Here is a 20,144-nt window from a genome sequence, read left to right on the forward strand (position 1 = left end):
CCATGGTGGAACACATCGCCACGACCATGATAAAAACCCGATCAGGAGCCCCCATGGACCCCTGCCCACCACACATCTACCACAGGGCCACCACCACCATTGACCCCGAACTCGGCCTGACCAATCAGGCATCCAATCAGGCATCTTCCCTGAGGACTGAAAGCAGGCATAATTCAAGCCCCTACTTACGAAGAACTACCGGACCTGGAGAACTACCGGTCCATCTCTTGGCTCCTATTTATTGCCAAAGTCACTAAAAGACTGGTAAATGCTCAGTTGACCCCGTTCATTGAGGAGAACCCCATCCTACACGCCTCCCAGTCCGGATTACACAGCAACCACAGCACCGAGACCGCCTTCCTTGCCGCCACTAACAACATCCGCATGATACTCGACCAGGGACACACCGCAGCCCTCATCCTACTAGTCTGCTCTGAGGCTTTCGACACTGTCTCACACCACACCCTCACAGCTAGACTGCACGACGCCGGGATACAAGGAACCGCCCTCAACTGGATCTGCTCTTTTCTCTCCAGCAGAACTCAGAGGATCAGACTCCCCCCTTCCTCTCCGAACCCACAGAGAACAACTGCAGAGTACCACAGGGATCATTGCTCAGCCCCACGCTCTTTAACATCTACCTGGCCCCCCTGGCTGTAAACATCAGACAGCATGGGCTCAGCATAGTATCATATGCCGACGAAACCCAACTCATCCTCTCCCTCACAAAGGACACCAAACTCAACTTTCAGGAAGGAATGAGGAACGTTGCGGCCTGGATGAAGGATAGCTGCCTGAGGCTCAACTCTGAGACAACTGAGGTCCTCATCCTGGGACCCTCGACCTCCGCCTGGGACGACACTTGGTGGCCCTCTGCCCACGGGAGTCCCCCCACCCCAAAAGACCATGCTCGAAACCTCTGCATCATCCTTGACTCCTCCCTCACCATGACCCGCCAGATCAACGCCTTTGCCTCCACCAGTTTCAACTGCCTCCACATCCTCTGAAAGACTTTAAAATGGATTCCCACCAAGCATATAAATACCGTCATCCATGCACTCATAACCAGCAGACTGGACTACGAAAACGCCGTCTACATCAACAGGACCCTTCTACACAAGTTTCAAACCGTCCAGAATGCTGCAGCCAGACTCGTCCTCGGGACTCCAAGGCACGAGCACATGACTCAACACCTTCAAGACCTACACTGGCTCCCCGCAGAGAAAAGAATAACTTTCAAGCTCCTCACCCACACCTACAAGTCCCTCCAAAACACCAGACCCAAATACCTCAACTAGATAGTCTGCTTCCATGCACCCAAAAGGAACCACCGATCCGCCGATCTCGCCCTGGCAGAAGCAGAGCTGGAGGAAGGGCCTTCTCCTACATTGTAGCCAAGACCTGGAACGAGCTTCCATCCAACATCACACATCACACGCTCCCCTAACCTGCACACTTTTAGGAAGAACCTCAAGACCTTGCTCTTCGAATGAGCGGGAGCTGCCCTCCTTCCCCCAGCGCCTTAAGACCCTCATGGGTGAGTAGCGCGCTTTATAAACACCTTGATTGATTGATTGATTAACTCCCAGTCAAGAACTTGCCCAGCAGGGGAATGATGAGGTAGGGAAGAGTAACTAGCACACTTCCCAAGAGTGTTTTCCCGGTATTTCTACTCTTAAAGATGGTTTGAAGATGATTTGTAGGGGCTCACCTGCTTGGCTGCTCAGGATGCGGTAAAGATGTCAGTGGCTGTAATGATGGCACAGGAGGTTGGTTGAGGAGAACGGGGGCTTGAGATCTGCCATGGAAGCTTGCTTCTGCTTGTCTTGTCTGATGCAGGGGTGAGAGGGCAGACTGGGATACATGGAAATCAGAAGTCTTTCATCTCCAGAAAAGTCCTCGCTCCATATAAACCTTCTGGAGCTGAGTGCTATCCGCTTGGTGCTGAAAGACTTTATTCCATCTATCAAGTGGAGGCTGGTTCATGTGCTCATGGACAACACCACTGCCATGTGATTCTGTAAAAACAGGACAGGATGGGGCCACAGACCCTGTCTAAAGAGACCATGCACATCTGAAAGTAGATTGACCTCCACTAAATTTTCCTGGTTTTGAGCCACCTAGCAGGATCATTGAACGCCAGGGCGGACAAACTGAGGCATCAGCATAGGAGTATCACAAGTACTAGCACTTACCCCCTGAGATGGCATAAGTTTTTTCTGTGAATAGGGAGAACCATAACTGGATCTGTTCGCCACCACAAGAATGTGCAGTGTCAGCACTTCTGCACATCGGAGTTTCCAAGGTGTCTCTTGCTCAGAGACACATCTCACCTCAAGTGGAACTTGGGACTCCTATATTCCTTTCCGTGGATACTACTCATGCCCCAATTTTCCAAGAAGATCAGAACCGACCAAGCCAAGTCATTCTAGTGGCTCCATGTTGGGCAGAACAGTTATGTTACCCAGAGCTCTTGATCTTGAGCATCTCTCCTCTAATCAGGCTCCCCATACAGAAGGACCCCTCTGTCACAGCAACAGAGCTGGGTTCTGCACCCGGGCCTTCACAATCTTCACCTTCATTCATGGGAATTGAGCAGTGACCGCCAAACAACTTTGATCTTTCTCTGGAGGTGGTTGATGCAATCTTGGCAGCCATGCTTCTCTAGACTAAAACTTTATACACCTGTAATTTGTGACAGATGTGTGGCTTGGTGGGGTTCCCCTTTAGGCCTAACTCTCTGATGTGTTATTGCTTGTTGCCCTTAGCCCAGCAAGGCCTTGCACTGAGCACAATTAAAGGATACCTTTCTGCCTTTATGTGGTTGCTGACTCAGCCCTTTTTTACAAATGCCCTGTTGTTCTGCTATTTTTAAAAGGGTTATAATACTTGTTTCCTCCCGTTCTCTTCGTTATGTCTTAGTGGGACCTTAAATTCGTCCTCACATTTCAAATGTGCTCCCCATTCAAACTGCATTTTAGCTGTTACTTGTAGCTTCTCAGCCTCAAGACAGTGTTCCTAAACACACTATTTGTGTCAACCGCCTGTACACCTCCTTCTTTCCAGACAGAATGGTTCTGAGGATTCGTCCATCCTTTCTGCCAAATATTTTAACTCCGATCCATGTTGGTCAATCCATCACCCTGCTGACATTCTATGCTCTGCCCTACCCCTCGAAGGAGGAGGAAAGTCTCCATCTTTGGACCCCAAGAGAGTGATGAGCTTCTACAAAGATCATACCAGAGAACAAGGGGTGGATGATAACCTCGTTATGTGTTTTTTTGGAGTGAAAAAAAGCCAGGGCTGTGCAAAAGAGAAACATCACCCTCTGTATCAGCTCGGCGTTTAAATCTGCTACACTTTGGCTAAAAAGCAGTCTCCAGGAGGGCTGCATACTCAATCTACCACCCCAGAACTTTCTACCTTTGCCTTAGTATGTAAAACCCCTGTCCTAAACATTTTCCTGGTGACTATCTGGCCGTCCCTCCATACGTTCATAACTCACTATTGCCTGGTAGCCAAGAGGGGAACTTTGCCCGCTTTGGTCTGCAGGATCTATGTCCTAATAAGTAGTGGTTTTGCATCTATTCCTCAATGACACTCCTATCCTCCCCATTCTGTGACTGAACTCTGTCCGTTAATAAAGTCCTAAATCTAGGAATCTGCATACTGGTCACACCAATTTGCTTTTGGGCTCTGCATCTGGAGATGCAGACCGTCTTGAAAGCAACGGACATCAGCACACAGACATTTGGCCCCTCAGCTGGCTTTGCTCCTTTTTATTCGAAAGAATCCAGACTGCCACTTGCCCACATTTCTCTCCTTTCTTTACCATTTACTTTACATTGCTGAGTAGATCAGAGTTTGACCCCGGGTCTGACTCGGTTTAATGTGTACATGTTTGCTTTTTCTGCTGTGGTCAGATATGTTGGATTGAATATTGTTTGTTTATCGGATGGCATGTAATCATCGTGTCCAACTTGGAGAGCCACACTATTCTATTTCTCAACCAAAATTCTGACAATGCTTATTTGCTGTTGCTAGATGGATGAGTCAAAATAGTCTGCAATTTAGCTAACACAAGATAGAGGTTCTCTTGTTTGGTAAACAATCTTCGGTCTGGTCACCATCTTGGTGGCCAGAGGTATTGGAATTTCCTCCTACTCTGCAAAAGAATGTGGGTTTCATCTTCAACAATAAGCTTGATTTTTTAGCTCAAATCAGCTGCATGGCTGCTACTTAATTGCACATATTTCGTATGCTATGTAAGATCTTTCCACTTCTTCAAATATTTTCTTATAGAAGTGTGGTGGAGGCCCTTATTTCTTCCTATCCTGAGTATGGGAACTCACTATATTTAGGTACTCCATTATATGTTCTTCAGCATGTTCAAGTAGTGCAGAACTCTGCTTCCTGACTCATACTCAACATTTCTCGGTGTACTTTCATCACAGCATGCTTAGAAGCCTTACATTGGCCCCAAGTGTGTAAAAGTGCCACACTTAAACCTAATTTTTACACATAAAGCTCTGATTATTACAGGCCCTGTCCATATTACGAAGTATGTATATGTTACTGCCTACACATCCTCTCCACGCATCCACTCTTCATCAAATTTCGCTCTCAAAAATCAGATTGTGTAGACAGAGAGTCAGATCTGAGGTTTGATTATACGACTTCCAGTGCCAGAATGCATTTTGGGTAGCAGTAGCACAATATGAAAATTAATCATAATTAATGAATTATTTAATTAATTCATTCATTAATAATCAGCTGTATTTACCAATATCCATGAAACTCCTGTCCTTTACTGCCTTGAAGTATGATATTGCAAAGTTTTTCCAGGAAACATTGACGATATCTATCTAACCTTTCACCCATCTAAACCAGAGATTAATCCTGTAGTTAATAGTGATGGAAAGCCAGTAGTGAACACTGTCCTTAGCCCCTTTCCTGACATGACACTGGATAATCTCTCAATGATATTTATTAAGCTCAAGTCAGGCTCTCGCCTGGACCCTGCCCTTCCATTTGTCCTAGCTAACGTTTTGTATCAGATCCTGTCACCCTTCTTGGCATTTTTAATATTTCCTTAGCCACAGGAATTGTCTTTACATCCTGGAGACATGCGATGGTAAAGGCCCTTCTCAACAAAAAAAACTGTCATCCTCGACCCAGGGAATTATAGGTCCATTACACTGCTGCCTGGACTAAGCAAAGTCATGGAGAGTCATGTTAATAAGCACCTCTCAGAATTTCCAGAGGCTCACAACATTCTGCACCCTACCCAGACTGGGTTTAGACCGAAACACGGTCCAGCAACTGCACTCATGGCAGTTGTCAAGGAGGCTAAAATGCTGCTGGATCATGGAGGATCAGTTGCCATCGTCCTCCTTCATCCTAGTGCAGCATTTGCTATTGTCAGTCAGGAGATTGTTTTTGAGAGAATACACAATGTGGGAGTAGCGGGCCATGCCCTCACCTGGTTTCAATTCTCTCTTAGCTATAGGAACCTTCAGGTCTTTGAGAGATGTTGTACCTCAGGTATCTTATCACTGAACAGTGGAGTTCCCCAGGGCTCCTCATTAAAACACCTTGGGTGCTACAGGCAATTCCCGCTGGGTGCTGCTGTTTACATTTTCCCATTATTCATGACAAGGTCAACTCGTCATAAGCACAGCCCAGGTAAAACCCATGACGAGTTGACCTTGTCATTAGCACTGAAGGGGTTAAGTCCTATGCTGTTCAATTATATATCTTTTGGTTGATATTGTTCTGTCATTTGGGATTTCTATAGTCTCATATTTAAATGAGAATATCTACTTGTAGGCAGTGAGATAACTTCTGCGCAAGGTCCAGTGGTTTTAATATCTAATACAGAACACAGAATACAAAAACGACATCAAAGGGAACCCAAACAATGACCGCCCCACGTTGTTAATTCACTGACCATGTCATGAGTGATGTAATATGTGACGTCATCAGCAGTGCATTGCAGGCGCGCAAGTTATAGTGAGTCCAACTACCTATAACGTAGGAATTTCAATGGTTTTATGTCAGTAAAATTTCCAGCTAACTATAACTGGTGTGAAACCTATGGTTTTTTCAGTGAATTTAATAGGTTTTTTAAATGCTAATTCCTAACTATAACTGGTGTGAAACCTATGTTTTTTTCAGTGAATATATATATATATATATAAAACTCTTTTATGAGAACTTTGCATTATTGTCATTCACTAGGGCACATTAGTATTTCAAGATGGCTTTCACATTCAAGAGAAGGTTCTGCAGTAGGCTTAGGCAGATGTGACAACCATTGAAGTCTTAGTAAGTTTTACAGCAGAGCTCTATGCCCTCCTTGGGTATGTAGTAATAATGAGGGGCTCCTTCTTATGAGGTGACATGCTTCTGTTGGAATTTTGAATGAAATCTTGGCTCCTTACTTCTCATCCACTGCTTAGAGGAGACTGATGGATTATGCCTTGGCAGATTTGGAGAACATTTCATTGGTCCGTGCAACCCACCTGCTAAAGTGTTCATATTAAAGGCCCATGTCAATGTCTCAGCAACTTGAAATGCCACTGTCACTCTGTGTGATAAATTGACTTTGGGGACAGCCTTGTAGGATGTTTGTGGGGTTAGGCACATAGGCTGCAGTAACACTGAATTTAACAACATTTGTATTCTCACACCTCGAAAAGTCACCCAATTTCAACACACGGATATGAGCAGCATATGCATTCGCTATACTTAGCTAACTAAGTATGGCATGCTCTCCCGCTTTTTGGACCTCAACTAGTAGGAAGGTGGCACACACTTTTTTAACAGCCAAGGAGGCTTTTCAGTCAGACTAAAAAACAGACACACCTTGCAGTTTTTGGGGCTCACAATGGGCAGTGCCACTTACCTAGGATCTAGGTAATACTGGATCAAGGACAGGGCCTGGAGCAGGAGAAATCAATAGAGCTGGGCAGTAAAGCTGAATTGTATCCTCACTTGAAAAGTCGCTAACATTACTCATTGCTAAAGAGTACTTTATAGACTATATATCACAACATTATTTAAACAGGGGGTCCTAGGGAATTTTTTTTAGAGACCAAACAGAATTAAATCCCCACTCTAAACCATGAATAACACAAGAAAAATCATGGGTCTTACAGAACTGAGCACCAACAGAAACAGAATAGTCCGCATTGATTAAAGAAGTCCTCTTAAAGAGGATTAAATCCCATCACCCACGAAGTGGCATGCTTCAGCATCTGGGATCTCCTTTTAGTTGCAAACGCTAGTGCAACCAAGGGCTACAACCTTCTCAACAGAGGAAGGTAGCTCACAGATGGTTTCGAGGTAATGTAAGGTTGGAATCTACTAAGATCCATAAGAAGTGGAGCATGAATAGTTTATAAAGGTGATGGTTGCAGTGCACGTGGAAAATATGTAACTTAAATGTGATTTAAAGTTGGCTACCAAGACACAAAATAATTTTATTAGGCGCTGTCCAGGTGACAAGAATAAAACAGTGCATCTGCATTTTTGAACAAATAACTGCAATGGTCCAAAAAGATGGCAGGTTATATTTTTCAGCCTAAAGATCCGGATCCGATTAAGGCTTTCATCAGGACCTAGAGGTAATATCGCTACTGCAAATAGTGAAATTGTGCAAAATCAGGTAGAGTCTCAATAAAATGGTTGGTTCGATACAACCTACATTCACCTGTGATTCAAAATTTTTGACCAACTGCCACAGGAGTATTGGACACAATGCCGTCTTTACACGGGTGCACTCCCCACCTCACCTGACATCCGCTCAGGAAGTGAGGCACCGCTCTATCCGTCAGTACCCCTGGCCGGACATGTGCTGGAAGGGGAAGCAGGAGAAAGTAATAGAGCCGGGCAGTAAAGCTGAATTGTATCCTCACTTGAAAATTGCTAACATTACTCATTGCTAAAGAGTACTTTATAGACTAGCCAGTCTAGTGATTTGCACCCTCTACTCCACTTTCATCCCTTCTTTTTCAACTCATATACAATGTGAGAAGGAAGAGATCTCCAGTTATAGAACAAATCAGTAGTTTATTTGTATCACAAACATAATATGATTTCTCACATGGGGGTCCCAGTTGGCGTTTTAGCTGCAAGGAACATAGTGTGGTGAAGAGAAAGGTTTCTTAAGATGACCAATGTGACCTTCCAGCTCTGACTCTCGACTGGGTCAGTGGAATGCAATCTGTATGCAGTGTGTAGGACAATCTTCACATACTTGCTGTGAATCTTAAGGGTAAAAGCAAGAGTCTACTGGTTTAAAGCAACATGATTATGTTGCAAATCTGGCACTGAAGTCATAATCTCCTAAGTATTACTGTGTGATGTGAAAATAAATTCAAGCATGCACTTGTGAGTGATGAGTAATTGTAAATTTGTGAACATGCACTAATGATTACTGAGTGACTGCAAAATCGAGTACCTACTATCCGTAAATGAGTGATGGTGCAAATATGGCCTGGAAGACAAGAATTGTAAATCATTGGGCAAATCTATGATGACACTAGATATTTCTTAGTAAGCATTAGAACATATATTTATGGTTATTAAATGATGATACGAGTCTGACATGTAGTAGGATCACTGAGCCATGAGCAAAATTTCAAGATATACATGATTGGTGATTTATGATATACTCAGAACATTCTTTTCACAATGGTGTCCAATTATGTGTAATCATTGTACTGACATAATGGTGGCAATTCTTTGCATATTGTAGGTACTCTTGGCACAGCGGTGCCTACCTATTATCTACAGCTTGCATAATGTTGGTAACTATGGGCATAATTTGGGTATCCTGTGCACAATGGTGCCCAGCTGCAATCCTTGGAGTGATATGATATTGGCAACTTTTTGCATTTTAAAACATCACTGATGCTGTTTGCGGTCTGATTATGTATAATTGGTGCAACCTCTCTACATCTACCCAGGCAAGAACACTCAATTTAATCTAATAATGCATTCACCCATTCTTACAGCCATTACTACAACCACATATTTGCCTATTTGCCCATTTATTCATGCACTATTTGATCCGCACAATTATTGATTTTTCCTGCCAAGTAAGAAGCACTTTCACTTATGGAAAAAACAGACCAATTAGATTTGTCAAAGCTTGGTTTATTTTTATATTGTGATGTTATTTTCTTTGGTGCTGGCCACTGTAAATCACATGTCTCAATAATGATATCATTTATAGGTTTGCCGCTGCTTGTACAAAGAACAATTGCGAGGACTATTGTTATACAGAAACTAGTAGGAAAAGGACGCTTTGGTGAAGTATGGCATGGAAAATGGTGCGGCGAAGATGTAGCTGTCAAAATCTTTTCTTCAAGAGACGAAAGATCTTGGTTTCGTGAGGCTGAAGTCTATCAGACAGTAATGCTGAGGCATGACAATATCTTAGGTTTTATTGCTGCTGACAATAAAGGTAACTTTGGTTCCATTCATCTTTTATTGCACAAATGTTTTTTTAAACAACTTTGAACATGCAGTTGTATCTACAATTACAACATGTACACATTGGGACCAATTCCCGAAGATTCAGGGCCTGATTTAGATCTCGGCGGTTGGGTTACTCCAACCCCATTGAAATGGATATCCCATCCACTGAAATATGAATACCATTATATTTTATGGGATTTATATTTCGGTGGGTGGGATATCCATCACCGTTGTGACTGAGTAACCCGTCCACCGAGATCTAAATCAGGCCCTAAGCTTACATGTGTAGACCTCCTCACATTTAGATCTATCCCTACACCTATGTGGTATTATCATTGTAAATAGAATCCACCATTTCCTTCTGTAGATTTACACCTAAATATACTTCTGAGTCTCCACACCCACAAGTCAGAGGGAGGAATTTAATATTTTAAAGTCATTATTAGTATCTTTCCACCTGTTTGCGGAGATCTCTGGCACTGGTTTGGATATCTTCTGATAAAAAGTAATAGGGCATTTACAGAAAATTAATGTTTATTATTTAATTAGTTTTAATGCTTTTAATTAAAACACATTAACCAGATTTCTCTAACTCTCTTTCACCTGGGACTATCAGTGGGAAGGGACTGTATGCTGCACTTAAACTTAACATGTTAATACATTTGATATTAATATTTTCTTTAATTCAATTTTCTTTTTTAATCAAGTTATATTAAATTAAATGTTAGTTTTCCCTCCCCAACAGGTAAAGTATCTTTTGTACTGAATTTTTCAAAATCTTGAATGCAAGTTATGTGCTATTTTATGATTTATTTAAACAAAAATCTCCTTTGCAATACATTTTATTAAACTGTTATTATATAAAAAATGATATTTGAAATGTTTTAACTAAAAAATAATTATACCGGGGTTGGCCATTTATGGTGCTTGACTATGGAGTATGCTCAGCATGGTTTGTCAATAGTACTACTATAGTAGATTTAAATATGTATTTTGTGAAGAGCAGTTGCCTTACTCCTATGTGTGTTAACACATCACTCCCTAAATTCCTCATTCAGTCTCCCTTACCCCTACACATGTTGTAGTAAATAGTCCATATTTTCCAACCACTCCTTCTTTTTCTCCCACATTTACTACTAAATATCAGGGTGGAGATTTCGTTACAGTAAAAGATATTACGGACAGAGGCAAATGTCTCTTGCTGGAGGTTTAAGAATTGCATTTTGTAGTAGATAACCTAGTACTACTTTATGTCCTCCAAAACAGCTTTTGTAAATTGGCCCAAGCATTTCAATATCATCACAGTTAATTCAGTAGGTTTATTTTTAAACTACTTGCTCGGCATGCCATATGTATGTCATATCCATTGCCATATTGCTGGCGGATTCAGCTAACTATGCTGCATGTTTGTTACCGTGTTACACCACAATTCTACTCTCTTTCACTATAGATAAAAATGTGAAGAATTAACTAGTCTATAGGTCAAGTAATGCTGCAAAAAATACTTATGAATTATAGCAGGTTAAAAACATTATTAATGTAATAGTTAACAAAATATATAATAAATAAATATTTTTTAATTGCATACTTTATGTTATGTTATTACGTTTTGTATAGCGCTCGAATACCTAAAGGTGTCTTGGCACTGCCTCAGGAAAATAACGCATAACTAAAAGAATAGAAAACTCTATTGGTTGAAGAGCCATGATTTCAAAACTTTTCTGAATTGATTTTTTGAATTTGTAAGGAAGAGTATATATCAGGTGTCCATCCTTTGTTTTCCATATAAAAAAAATGTTATCCTCTGGATTTCTATTTTATGTTCTTAATTATAATTCTGTACCCTGTTTTATTTTTTACCTGTTTTAATAAAGCTTTCTAAACTCAAAAAACAGGAAGAGTATTCCACAATTTGTCAGTTTATCTGTAATTTCTAACAAAATCAAGCTTTGTTCACTTTCACCAGAGTCAAAGCCCCAAGGCTGCACCACCCTCTTCTATTCAGCTCTGCCAGGCAACAGTGGCTCACAGAGCTAGTGCTTGTGGTGGTTCCATATTTACTGCGAAAATAGCTGTATAAAGAGGCACACTTTCCTGGCAGATTATTAGCATCCCAATGATTTCTTCTTGTGGTGCTGCATGTTGTGTCTCTCAGAAGTGCTGCAAGCTAATAATATTCTGATAAATTGAGGCACATGGTTTGCACAATATCTGGAGCCCAAGTTGCATTTGTGACCTTAGAACTTGAACTTACATCTCAACACAATGTGATATATCATTCTGTGACGGCTCTCTGTTATTCTTTCTATTATGAGTTTCTCCAGAAGTGGTTAAGTCACAAAGTCATACTAAAGATATCAGGATTTTCATTGTAGAATCTACAATTCCTGGCTTTTGACTTCAAAGTGCACATACCACAACCCCCAGTCACTGGGTAGTACTAGGATTCTTGATGCAATTTGGTAATATTGTTCCCCATCACACAGATTTTTTGTGGGTCATTGCCTAGCAGGTAATATGAGTGCCCTTCAAAATCACTAGTCCTTTTTTCGGCATGTGTACAAGGGTAGCAGCTACAAACGTAGAAGCATTAAGTTCATTTACACACATCCATCCACATATAGATCCATGCAACGTAATGGTGTAAATTTGGGAATTTCACATAACAAACGCAAAGAGAAATTCCAGAAATAAAAACCAATTATGCTGGTGTCATTTAAACTTCGCACTGGACTGTTTAAGACACATATACAGAAAGTGAACATTAATCAACCTATACACACAAATATATGATGCTACGTGTACCCAGGGCCTGTATATTGAATCCTACTAGGGACTGCAGCACTCATTGTGCCAATCACTAAAGTAGCACTGTAGAAAATGCCGCTGGCCTGCCACTGCAGCCTACAGCGTAGTTTGTAACTGGAATTTCGACCTTACAAAATAAACCCTATGCCAAGCCTTAATCTTCCTTCTTCATACATAAGTCACACCAAAGTTGAGTCCTGATAGGCTCATAGGGCAGAGTGCATGGTATTTAAAAAGTAGGACTTCTGTACATGTCATGACAGTGAAAACTTTCTAAAGTAATTTTTCACTGTTGTAAGACTACCCCTCCCATAGCCTAACACTAACACTAACACGTATTACACTTCATAAGTGATAACTTCCATTAGGAAACAGATAGAGAAATACTTTTTTCATTAATCTGAATTGTAATTTGAAAATCCTCTTTAATGGTAAAGTTGGATTTTACCTTACTATTATGAAAATGCCACTTTTAGAAAGTTTACATTTTTCTGCCAATCCAAATGTGCCTTTCAGCCAGTGTCCAGGGTCACATTGCTGTAATGGATCTCCTGGGATATGATGTGTATTCCTTCCAGACAGGGAACTAAACTGCCTTGGATGTGGGGAAGATGGGATGGGTGTTCCTCTCCTAGACAGGATGGACTTGGGGGCTGTACTCAGACCTTCCTGAGCTTTAATGGGTAGAGTGAGGGCTATGCCCGTCCCCATTCTGACCTTTGAAGCTGCCTGCACTATTACTGGCAAATGCAACTGATACCTGGACTGGTATAAAGCGCAGAGATGGACAACAACAATAATCTAAAAGCAAGAACAGGGATGTGATTCTTGTTTTTATTTTATTTTTTGGTTTTGAATTTGAAAAATGTTCACAGATTTGCAGTGAAGACAGCCAGCGTGTTTCGGCCATGAGATGGACATCTTCAGGGCAAGTGTAAACGCACACGAAGTTCAGATAAGCAGAAGCATCACAGTACGGTTTCAGAATGGACCTACAGTAATATACTTCAATAATATTCTGGCTTATGAATCGCAAGCATTATTAACCATTGTAGTTCTGAATAAAGGCGGGTCATAACAATAGTTATAAGGAAGGTGGCCGATGAGCCATGATAAGTACTGCGGTGGGTGTTGTAGCAGCCAATGTCAGTCCGCTGCATCCCACTGTTGCATGGACGATAGGGATACCTGGATGTGCCTGCCATTTGTTACCCTAGACAGTTTGGAGCAAATCCTAGGGGATAGGGCATTACCGACAAGAATCAGTTTAGGGGTAGACAAAGAGAGAGACAACCACAAACAAGCTGCCACAGGGTATAAAAGTGGCATCAGAGCACCCCTGTACCTGTGGAAAATTCAGAAGAAACACTGGTCTGCTGTCTGAAGAAGGAAGACTGGACCTTCTTTCCTTGAACCCAGGATCCCCAGAAGTGACTCCAAAGATCAGCTGGCTGACCCACTGTTTGAGCTACAGGGACACAGCAACTTACAGATGCCGTCCTAGCAACTCCATGCTGTCCAACCCCAACTGGACCTGCCTTAGCCTTGCTACTGTCCTATGTTGCAGTGAGTCCTGATCCCCAAGAGGTTCCACACTAGGTCCTGGACCAGTGGCTGGCATTAGAGTGCACTCCATCCACTTCAAGACTGCCAAGACTGAACTATAGGTGAAAATCCAGATGTTTTGGGCTTCACAACTGCAAGCAGAGTCTTTGAGTCAGCAATGACCAGAGCATTTTCTGCCAGCATAAAGTTAAAATTGTGACCTGCCCACACCAACAGCAACCACAGGTGCCTCCTGCCAATGTGAAGCTCCAGCTGCAACCTCGTCTTCATGCTGACAAAGATCTTCTCATCGTTTCTGCCAATGCAAAGTTCCGGCTGAGGCTCCTCACAAGGTAAACTCTTCACCATGACGAACCTGGTCCCGACCCACAGTCCATGAACTTGTGGCTTTGACTCAATCCAGCATGACCAAATAACTGTGAGTGACATGCTATTTTCACCTGAAACTTCAAAAATAATAAAGCTATTCAACTGATTAGATATGTGTCATTTTGGTGTTGTTTTATGTACTCAAATATTCATTATTTTTTTAATTGGTTTGGGATTCTTATTGTGTTGTGTTTTCAATTTATTAATGCTTGAGTGCTACATAAATATTGTACACATTACCTTTTATGGAAGCCTGACGTCTTTGTGCCAAACTACCAGAGGGCTAATCATAGGTTTATTCACTGACCTTTGTGGTTCACCCTGACAGGAATTCTGTCTGTTACATGGATCTTACCACTCTTAACAAATAACCCATTTCTTACATGCTTCCACTACTGATGGTGTGTTGTACATATTGTGTGGGGGTGCATTGTGGTATGGAATGAATTATAGAAGTAATTGTGCATTTTTAAAACAATCTTTTTGCCAGATTTACATACACAAATTTCTCTGTGAATCAGGTTGATATGCTTCTGTGAGGCTAAAGGCATGTGAACCATCATAGGACAGCTTTCTAATTTTGGCCATCATGCACCTAGAAGATTTACTGACAACTTGCTAAAGTGAACATGTTTTCAACACTGGCAGTTGTGGGAGCTGCCACATGGTGGCACTGTTTGTGTAATTTAGAAATGAGCAGAACAACAGTTTTTTTTAATTCAATATACATTAAAAACAACTAAAACGTCCTATCCAAACAATTTTCATAGCTTTGGGGGCCTAGAATAGTGTAAACTGTCGCACTTCCAGGAGTGTGACATTTAGTTTTTGTGGTACTACCATTGCCAGGCCTGGCAGTGGTATTGGGTGGAGCTAGCTGCAGTGTCCTCCTGGCAATGGCCCTGGCACTCATGCTTATTACAAATTAAGCACCGTAAGTTCTCATCCTGAGAGATTTGATAGTTGTTTACTGATATCTGTCAATTTCAGTGTCTCTTACAGACCTGATCACTGAATGGTTGTTGCAAAGGATGTCTTTCTTTTCACTAGATGATTTAAGGACAATTACATATTTGACTGATGAGTTAACTAGTTCACTAAAGTCACAAGTTAATTGTTCATCCATACTTTGATGCCTCCTGAATGGCAGGGATGAGGACAATAGTATATTTCAGTTGTGGCAAAATGACTATTAGAAATGGGATTCCTGGTTGGCTCGGATATGCACCTAGACCAGGCAATAACCACCACTCTAATCAGGGTAAGCTAGGTACCAGAGTAAAAGATAACCTGTGCTCACCCTTTGATAGCTTGGCACAGAGCAGTCAGGCTTATCTAAAGAGGCAATGTGTAAAGTATTTGTGCAACACACACACACAGTGACACAATGAATACACCACAAAAGACTCCACACAGGATTAGAAAAATAAAATAGAGAATATTTATATGAAAAACCCAAGACCAAAATGACAAACATAAAATCAGAAGACGTTTAGATATGAATTTTTAAAACCTAAATGCAAAACAGTGCTAAGAAGTCACAAGCAGTCAAAAGGTTTCTTGAGGTTGCTAGGGACCGGTGAAAATCCAAAGTTCAGGGCAAGGTAACTACACGACACAGCACGAAAGTACCTTGGATGGAGCAAATCATCTATGACTCCTGAGGGCTGGATGCATTGATCTTTTCCATACAGTCGAGCCGCACAGAGAATTGTGGTCGGGCCTTGCAGGGAGTACATCCGCTGTTGTGAAACAGCATCGGCGATGAAGGCAATGCATCGGTTCCAACTGGCGTAGTGGTGACAATGCATCAGGTTTGAAGAAAACAGATGCAGAACCCACTTCTGATGCCCAGAACTTGATGAGGGCACCTGAGGCAAGGGTAGGACTCACAGAAGGCAGAGTCCAGCATCTCCAGAAGGATTGCACAAAGTCTTTTGTGTACCTGAGACTTGAAAAAAACCAGAAGAAAACCAGCAAGACATTGGAGGTCCCTTGGAGAGAAGAAATATGTACAACTCTCCTTCAGCAGTTCAGGAGCAGCAGGCAGCATGGGAACAAGCAGAAAAGCAGTCCTTCCAGAAAAGCCGTCCAGTTGAGTACTTTAAGCAGCACAGCAGTCCTTCCGACAGAGGTTCAATTTGTGCTCCAGAAGTGTTTGATTTTAGGGGGTCAGAAACCCAGTATTTATACTCAAACGTGCCTTTAATGTAGGGGGCGACTCCAAAGCAAAGCTCTGGGGTGCACAAAGATCCATTTCAACCCAGTACTATCTCCCAGGCTACCTATGGTGGGGGGGGGGGGGGTAAATCAGTGCTTTGTATATGGACTACCTATTGAAGTGTAAGTGTCAGACCCTTCCATTCCTCCCTGCCCAGGAAGACCCATTAGAATGCAGATGAATGCTGTTGAGTGCTGGAAAAGCAGATCTGCCTCACCTTCCTGTGGTTGTGGCTGTTTAGAAGGAATGTACAATGTGTAGATGTCACCCAACTCATATATGATTTGGAGATAGGCTGTCAGGCACAAAGAGCATTAAGTACAAAGAAATGTCGACTTTCTAAAAGTGCTGAATTGTGGGGTTGGCCCCAATTTACTCGCTAGGTTGGGCCACTTATAAATCATACAACAATGAATACCCTTGTTGATAATTATTTTGCTTACAAAGTTTTTTGACAATGATCATGTTTTAAATTTTCTTGGCCTTATAGGTATTTCCATAAACCTTTAGTTATTTCAAACAATAAACATGTAAACTTTCCATATTCTTTGGACAACAACACCACACTTTTGTCATTGTGTTAAGCCCACATACTTACAATAAGGGACATACATCATAAATCATGCATAAAATTAATATCAAAACACAATACATTAAATACAATTTCATTATACCAGTCATCAATTCATAACATAGATGGAGTTGTTCTATTCTACTCTATTCCCCAAAATGATAACTCCTTATTTTATGGCAATTTTTAAGTGTTGCAACCACCATTTTATTTAGATAGAACATGGCATCAGATGTTTCTTTTAGGATTGCCTGTGTGTGGTTATGAATTATCACCAACTCCCTTGTGCAACAAGGTCAATGTGTTTCAAATTCCCCTTTTTGTGGGTTATCCAAGACTGGTTTCTGGATCAATGCGGGATAAAACTACAAAAAGAATAAATTAAAATATTTTTGTAAACTATGGGCTTGATTATCAGTTTGGTGGTCAAACCCACAGTGGTTGTGCGGCAACCGCCGTATTACGACTTTGGCGGTCAGACTGCCATAGGACCGCTGCTACTGCTAGGCATCCACAATCCCTGGTGGTCTTGCAGCATCGGAGGCCAAAATGCTGGTGGTTAAACTGCTGCACCGCCAAGCATATTGTGAGTTTCCTCACTGTCCTCCTTTTCAAGGTGGTGAGCCCGCAATTAAAAGGTTGGTGGTGAGAAAACTAAGGGGACCCTACAGGGCCCCCTTGTGCCTCATTGCATGGAGTGCATGGAGGGGGGCACATGGTTCGCCCCCTGTATTTCTTCACTCCAGTCCAAAGATCTGGGCCCAAATCCATCGTTTTTTTGCACTCCACACCACCCTGAGTTAGACAATGCCGATATGCAAATCAGCTCTGACCCTGTGCCCCATGGGAACAGTCCAGTCCGAACTACAAAAGCCATATCTTTCCCAGACCGGAATCAAGCATCCGAGGACCGGACCGGTTTCGAGGTAACACCTCTCATCAGCCCGGCGGTATTGCAAACAAAACAGGTGATGGACCGAATGTGGATCAATGTCACACATTCATCCCAGTCCAAAGATCTGGGCCCAAATCCATCTACTTTCTGTCCATCAAATTGTTTTTTGTAATTTTCTCCCTGAGTGTACTGGGGTAGCTCAGACGTGGGTCCCAGAGCCTCCACACCACTGGAGTCAAGCTAGCCGGGCTGATGAGAGGTGTTACCTCGAAACCGGTCCGGTCCTCGGATGCTTGATTCCGGTCTGGGAAAGATATGAATGTTGTAGTTCGGACTGGACTGTTCCCATGGGGCACAGGGTCAGAGCTGATTTGCATAAAGCCATTATCTGACCCAGGGTGGTGTGGAGTGCAAAAAACGATGGATTTAGGCCCAGATCCTTGTACTGAGTGAATGTAAGACATTGATCTACATTCTGTCCATCAAATTGTTTTTTGTAATTTTCTCCCTGAGTGTACTGGGGTAGCTCAGACATGGGTCCCAGAGCCTCCACACCACTGGAGTCAAGCTAGCCGGGCTGATGAGAGGTGTTACCTCGAAACCGGTCCGGTCCTCGGATGCTTGATACCGGTCTGGGAAAGATATGGCTGTTGTAGTTCGGACTGGACTGTTCCCATGGGGCACAGGGTCAGAGCTGATTTGCATAAAGCCATTATCTGACCCAGGGTGGTGTGGAGTGCAAAAAACGATGGATTTAGGCCCAGATCCTTGTACTGGGGTGAATGTAAGACATTGATCTACATTCTGTCCATCAAATTGTTTTTTGTAATTTTCTCCCTGAGTGTACTGGGGTAGCTCAGACGTGGGTCCCAGAGCCTCCACACCACTGGAGTCAAGCTAGCCGGGCTGATGAGAGGTGTTACCTCGAAACCGGTCCGGTCCTCGGATGCTTGATTCCGGTCTGGGAAAGATATGGCTGTTGTAGTTCGGACTGGACTGTTCCCATGGGGCACAGGGTCAGAGCTGATTTGCATAAAGCCATTATCTGACCCAGGGTGGTGTGGAGTGCAAAAAACGATGGATTTAGGCCCAGATCCTTGTACTGGGGTGAATGTAAGACATTGATCTACATTCTGTCCATCAAATTGTTTTTTGTAATTTTCTCCCTGAGTGTACTGGGGTAGCTCAGACGTGGGTCCCAGAGCCTCCACACCACTGGAGTCAAGCTAGCCGGGCTGATGAGAGGTGTTACCTCGAAACCGGTCCGGTCCTCGGATGCTTGATTCCGGTCTGGGAAAGATATGGCTGTTGTAGTTCGGACTGGACTGTTCCCATGGGGCACAGGGTCAGAGCTGATTTGCATAAAGCCATTATCTGACCCAGGGTGGTGTGGAGTGCAAAAAACGATGGATTTAGGCCCAGATCCTTGTACTGGGGTGAATGTAAGACATTGATCTACATTCTGTCCATCAAATTGTTTTTTGTAATTTTCTCCCTGAGTGTACTGGGGTAGCTCAGACGTGGGTCCCAGAGCCTCCACACCACTGGAGTCAAGCTAGCCGGGCTGATGAGAGGTGTTACCTCGAAACCGGTCCGGTCCTCGGATGCTTGATTCCGGTCTGGGAAAGATATGGCTGTTGTAGTTCGGACTGGACTGTTCCCATGGGGCACAGGGTCAGAGATGATTTGCATAAAGCCATTATCTGACCCAGGGTGGTGTGGAGTGCAAAAAACGATGGATTTAGGCCCAGATCCTTGTACTGGGGTGAATGTAAGACATTGATCTACATTCTGTCCATCAAATTGTTTTTTGTAATTTTCTCCCTGAGTGTACTGGGGTAGCTCAGACGTGGGTCCCAGAGCCTCCACACCACTGGAGTCAAGCTAGCCGGGCTGATGAGAGGTGTTACCTCGAAACCGGTCCGGTCCTCGGATGCTTGATTCCGGTCTGGGAAAGATATGGCTGTTGTAGTTCGGACTGGACTGTTCCCATGGGGCACAGGGTCAGAGCTGATTTGCATAAAGCCATTATCTGACCCAGGGTGGTGTGGAGTGCAAAAAACGATGGATTTAGGCCCAGATCCTTGTACTGGGGTGAATGTAAGACATTGATCTACATTCTGTCCATCAAATTGTTTTTTGTAATTTTCTCCCTGAGTGTACTGGGGTAGCTCAGACGTGGGTCCCAGAGCCTCCACACCACTGGAGTCAAGCTAGCCGGGCTGATG

The 20,144-nt window shown here is 42.9% G+C and overlaps 1 protein-coding gene and 1 pseudogene across 1 annotated transcript in view; both read left to right on the forward strand.

The window, feature by feature from the left end:
- LOC147665801 (activin receptor type-1C-like) overlaps positions 1-20,144 on the forward strand; it is a 329,593-nt gene that overhangs the window by 14,346 nt on the left and 295,103 nt on the right. The window contains exon 3 of the mRNA XM_086949471.1: positions 9,242-9,472. Coding sequence (XP_086805597.1) covers positions 9,242-9,472 — 231 coding nt within the window. The remainder of the gene's footprint in view (positions 1-9,241; positions 9,473-20,144) is intronic.
- Positions 15,428-20,144, forward strand: part of LOC147665802 (uncharacterized) — a 36,546-nt pseudogene continuing 31,829 nt past the window's right edge.

This window comes from Lissotriton vulgaris, unplaced genomic scaffold (genome assembly GCF_964263255.1).
Source record: "Lissotriton vulgaris unplaced genomic scaffold, aLisVul1.2 SCAFFOLD_765, whole genome shotgun sequence".
NCBI lineage: Eukaryota > Metazoa > Chordata > Amphibia > Caudata > Salamandridae > Lissotriton > Lissotriton vulgaris.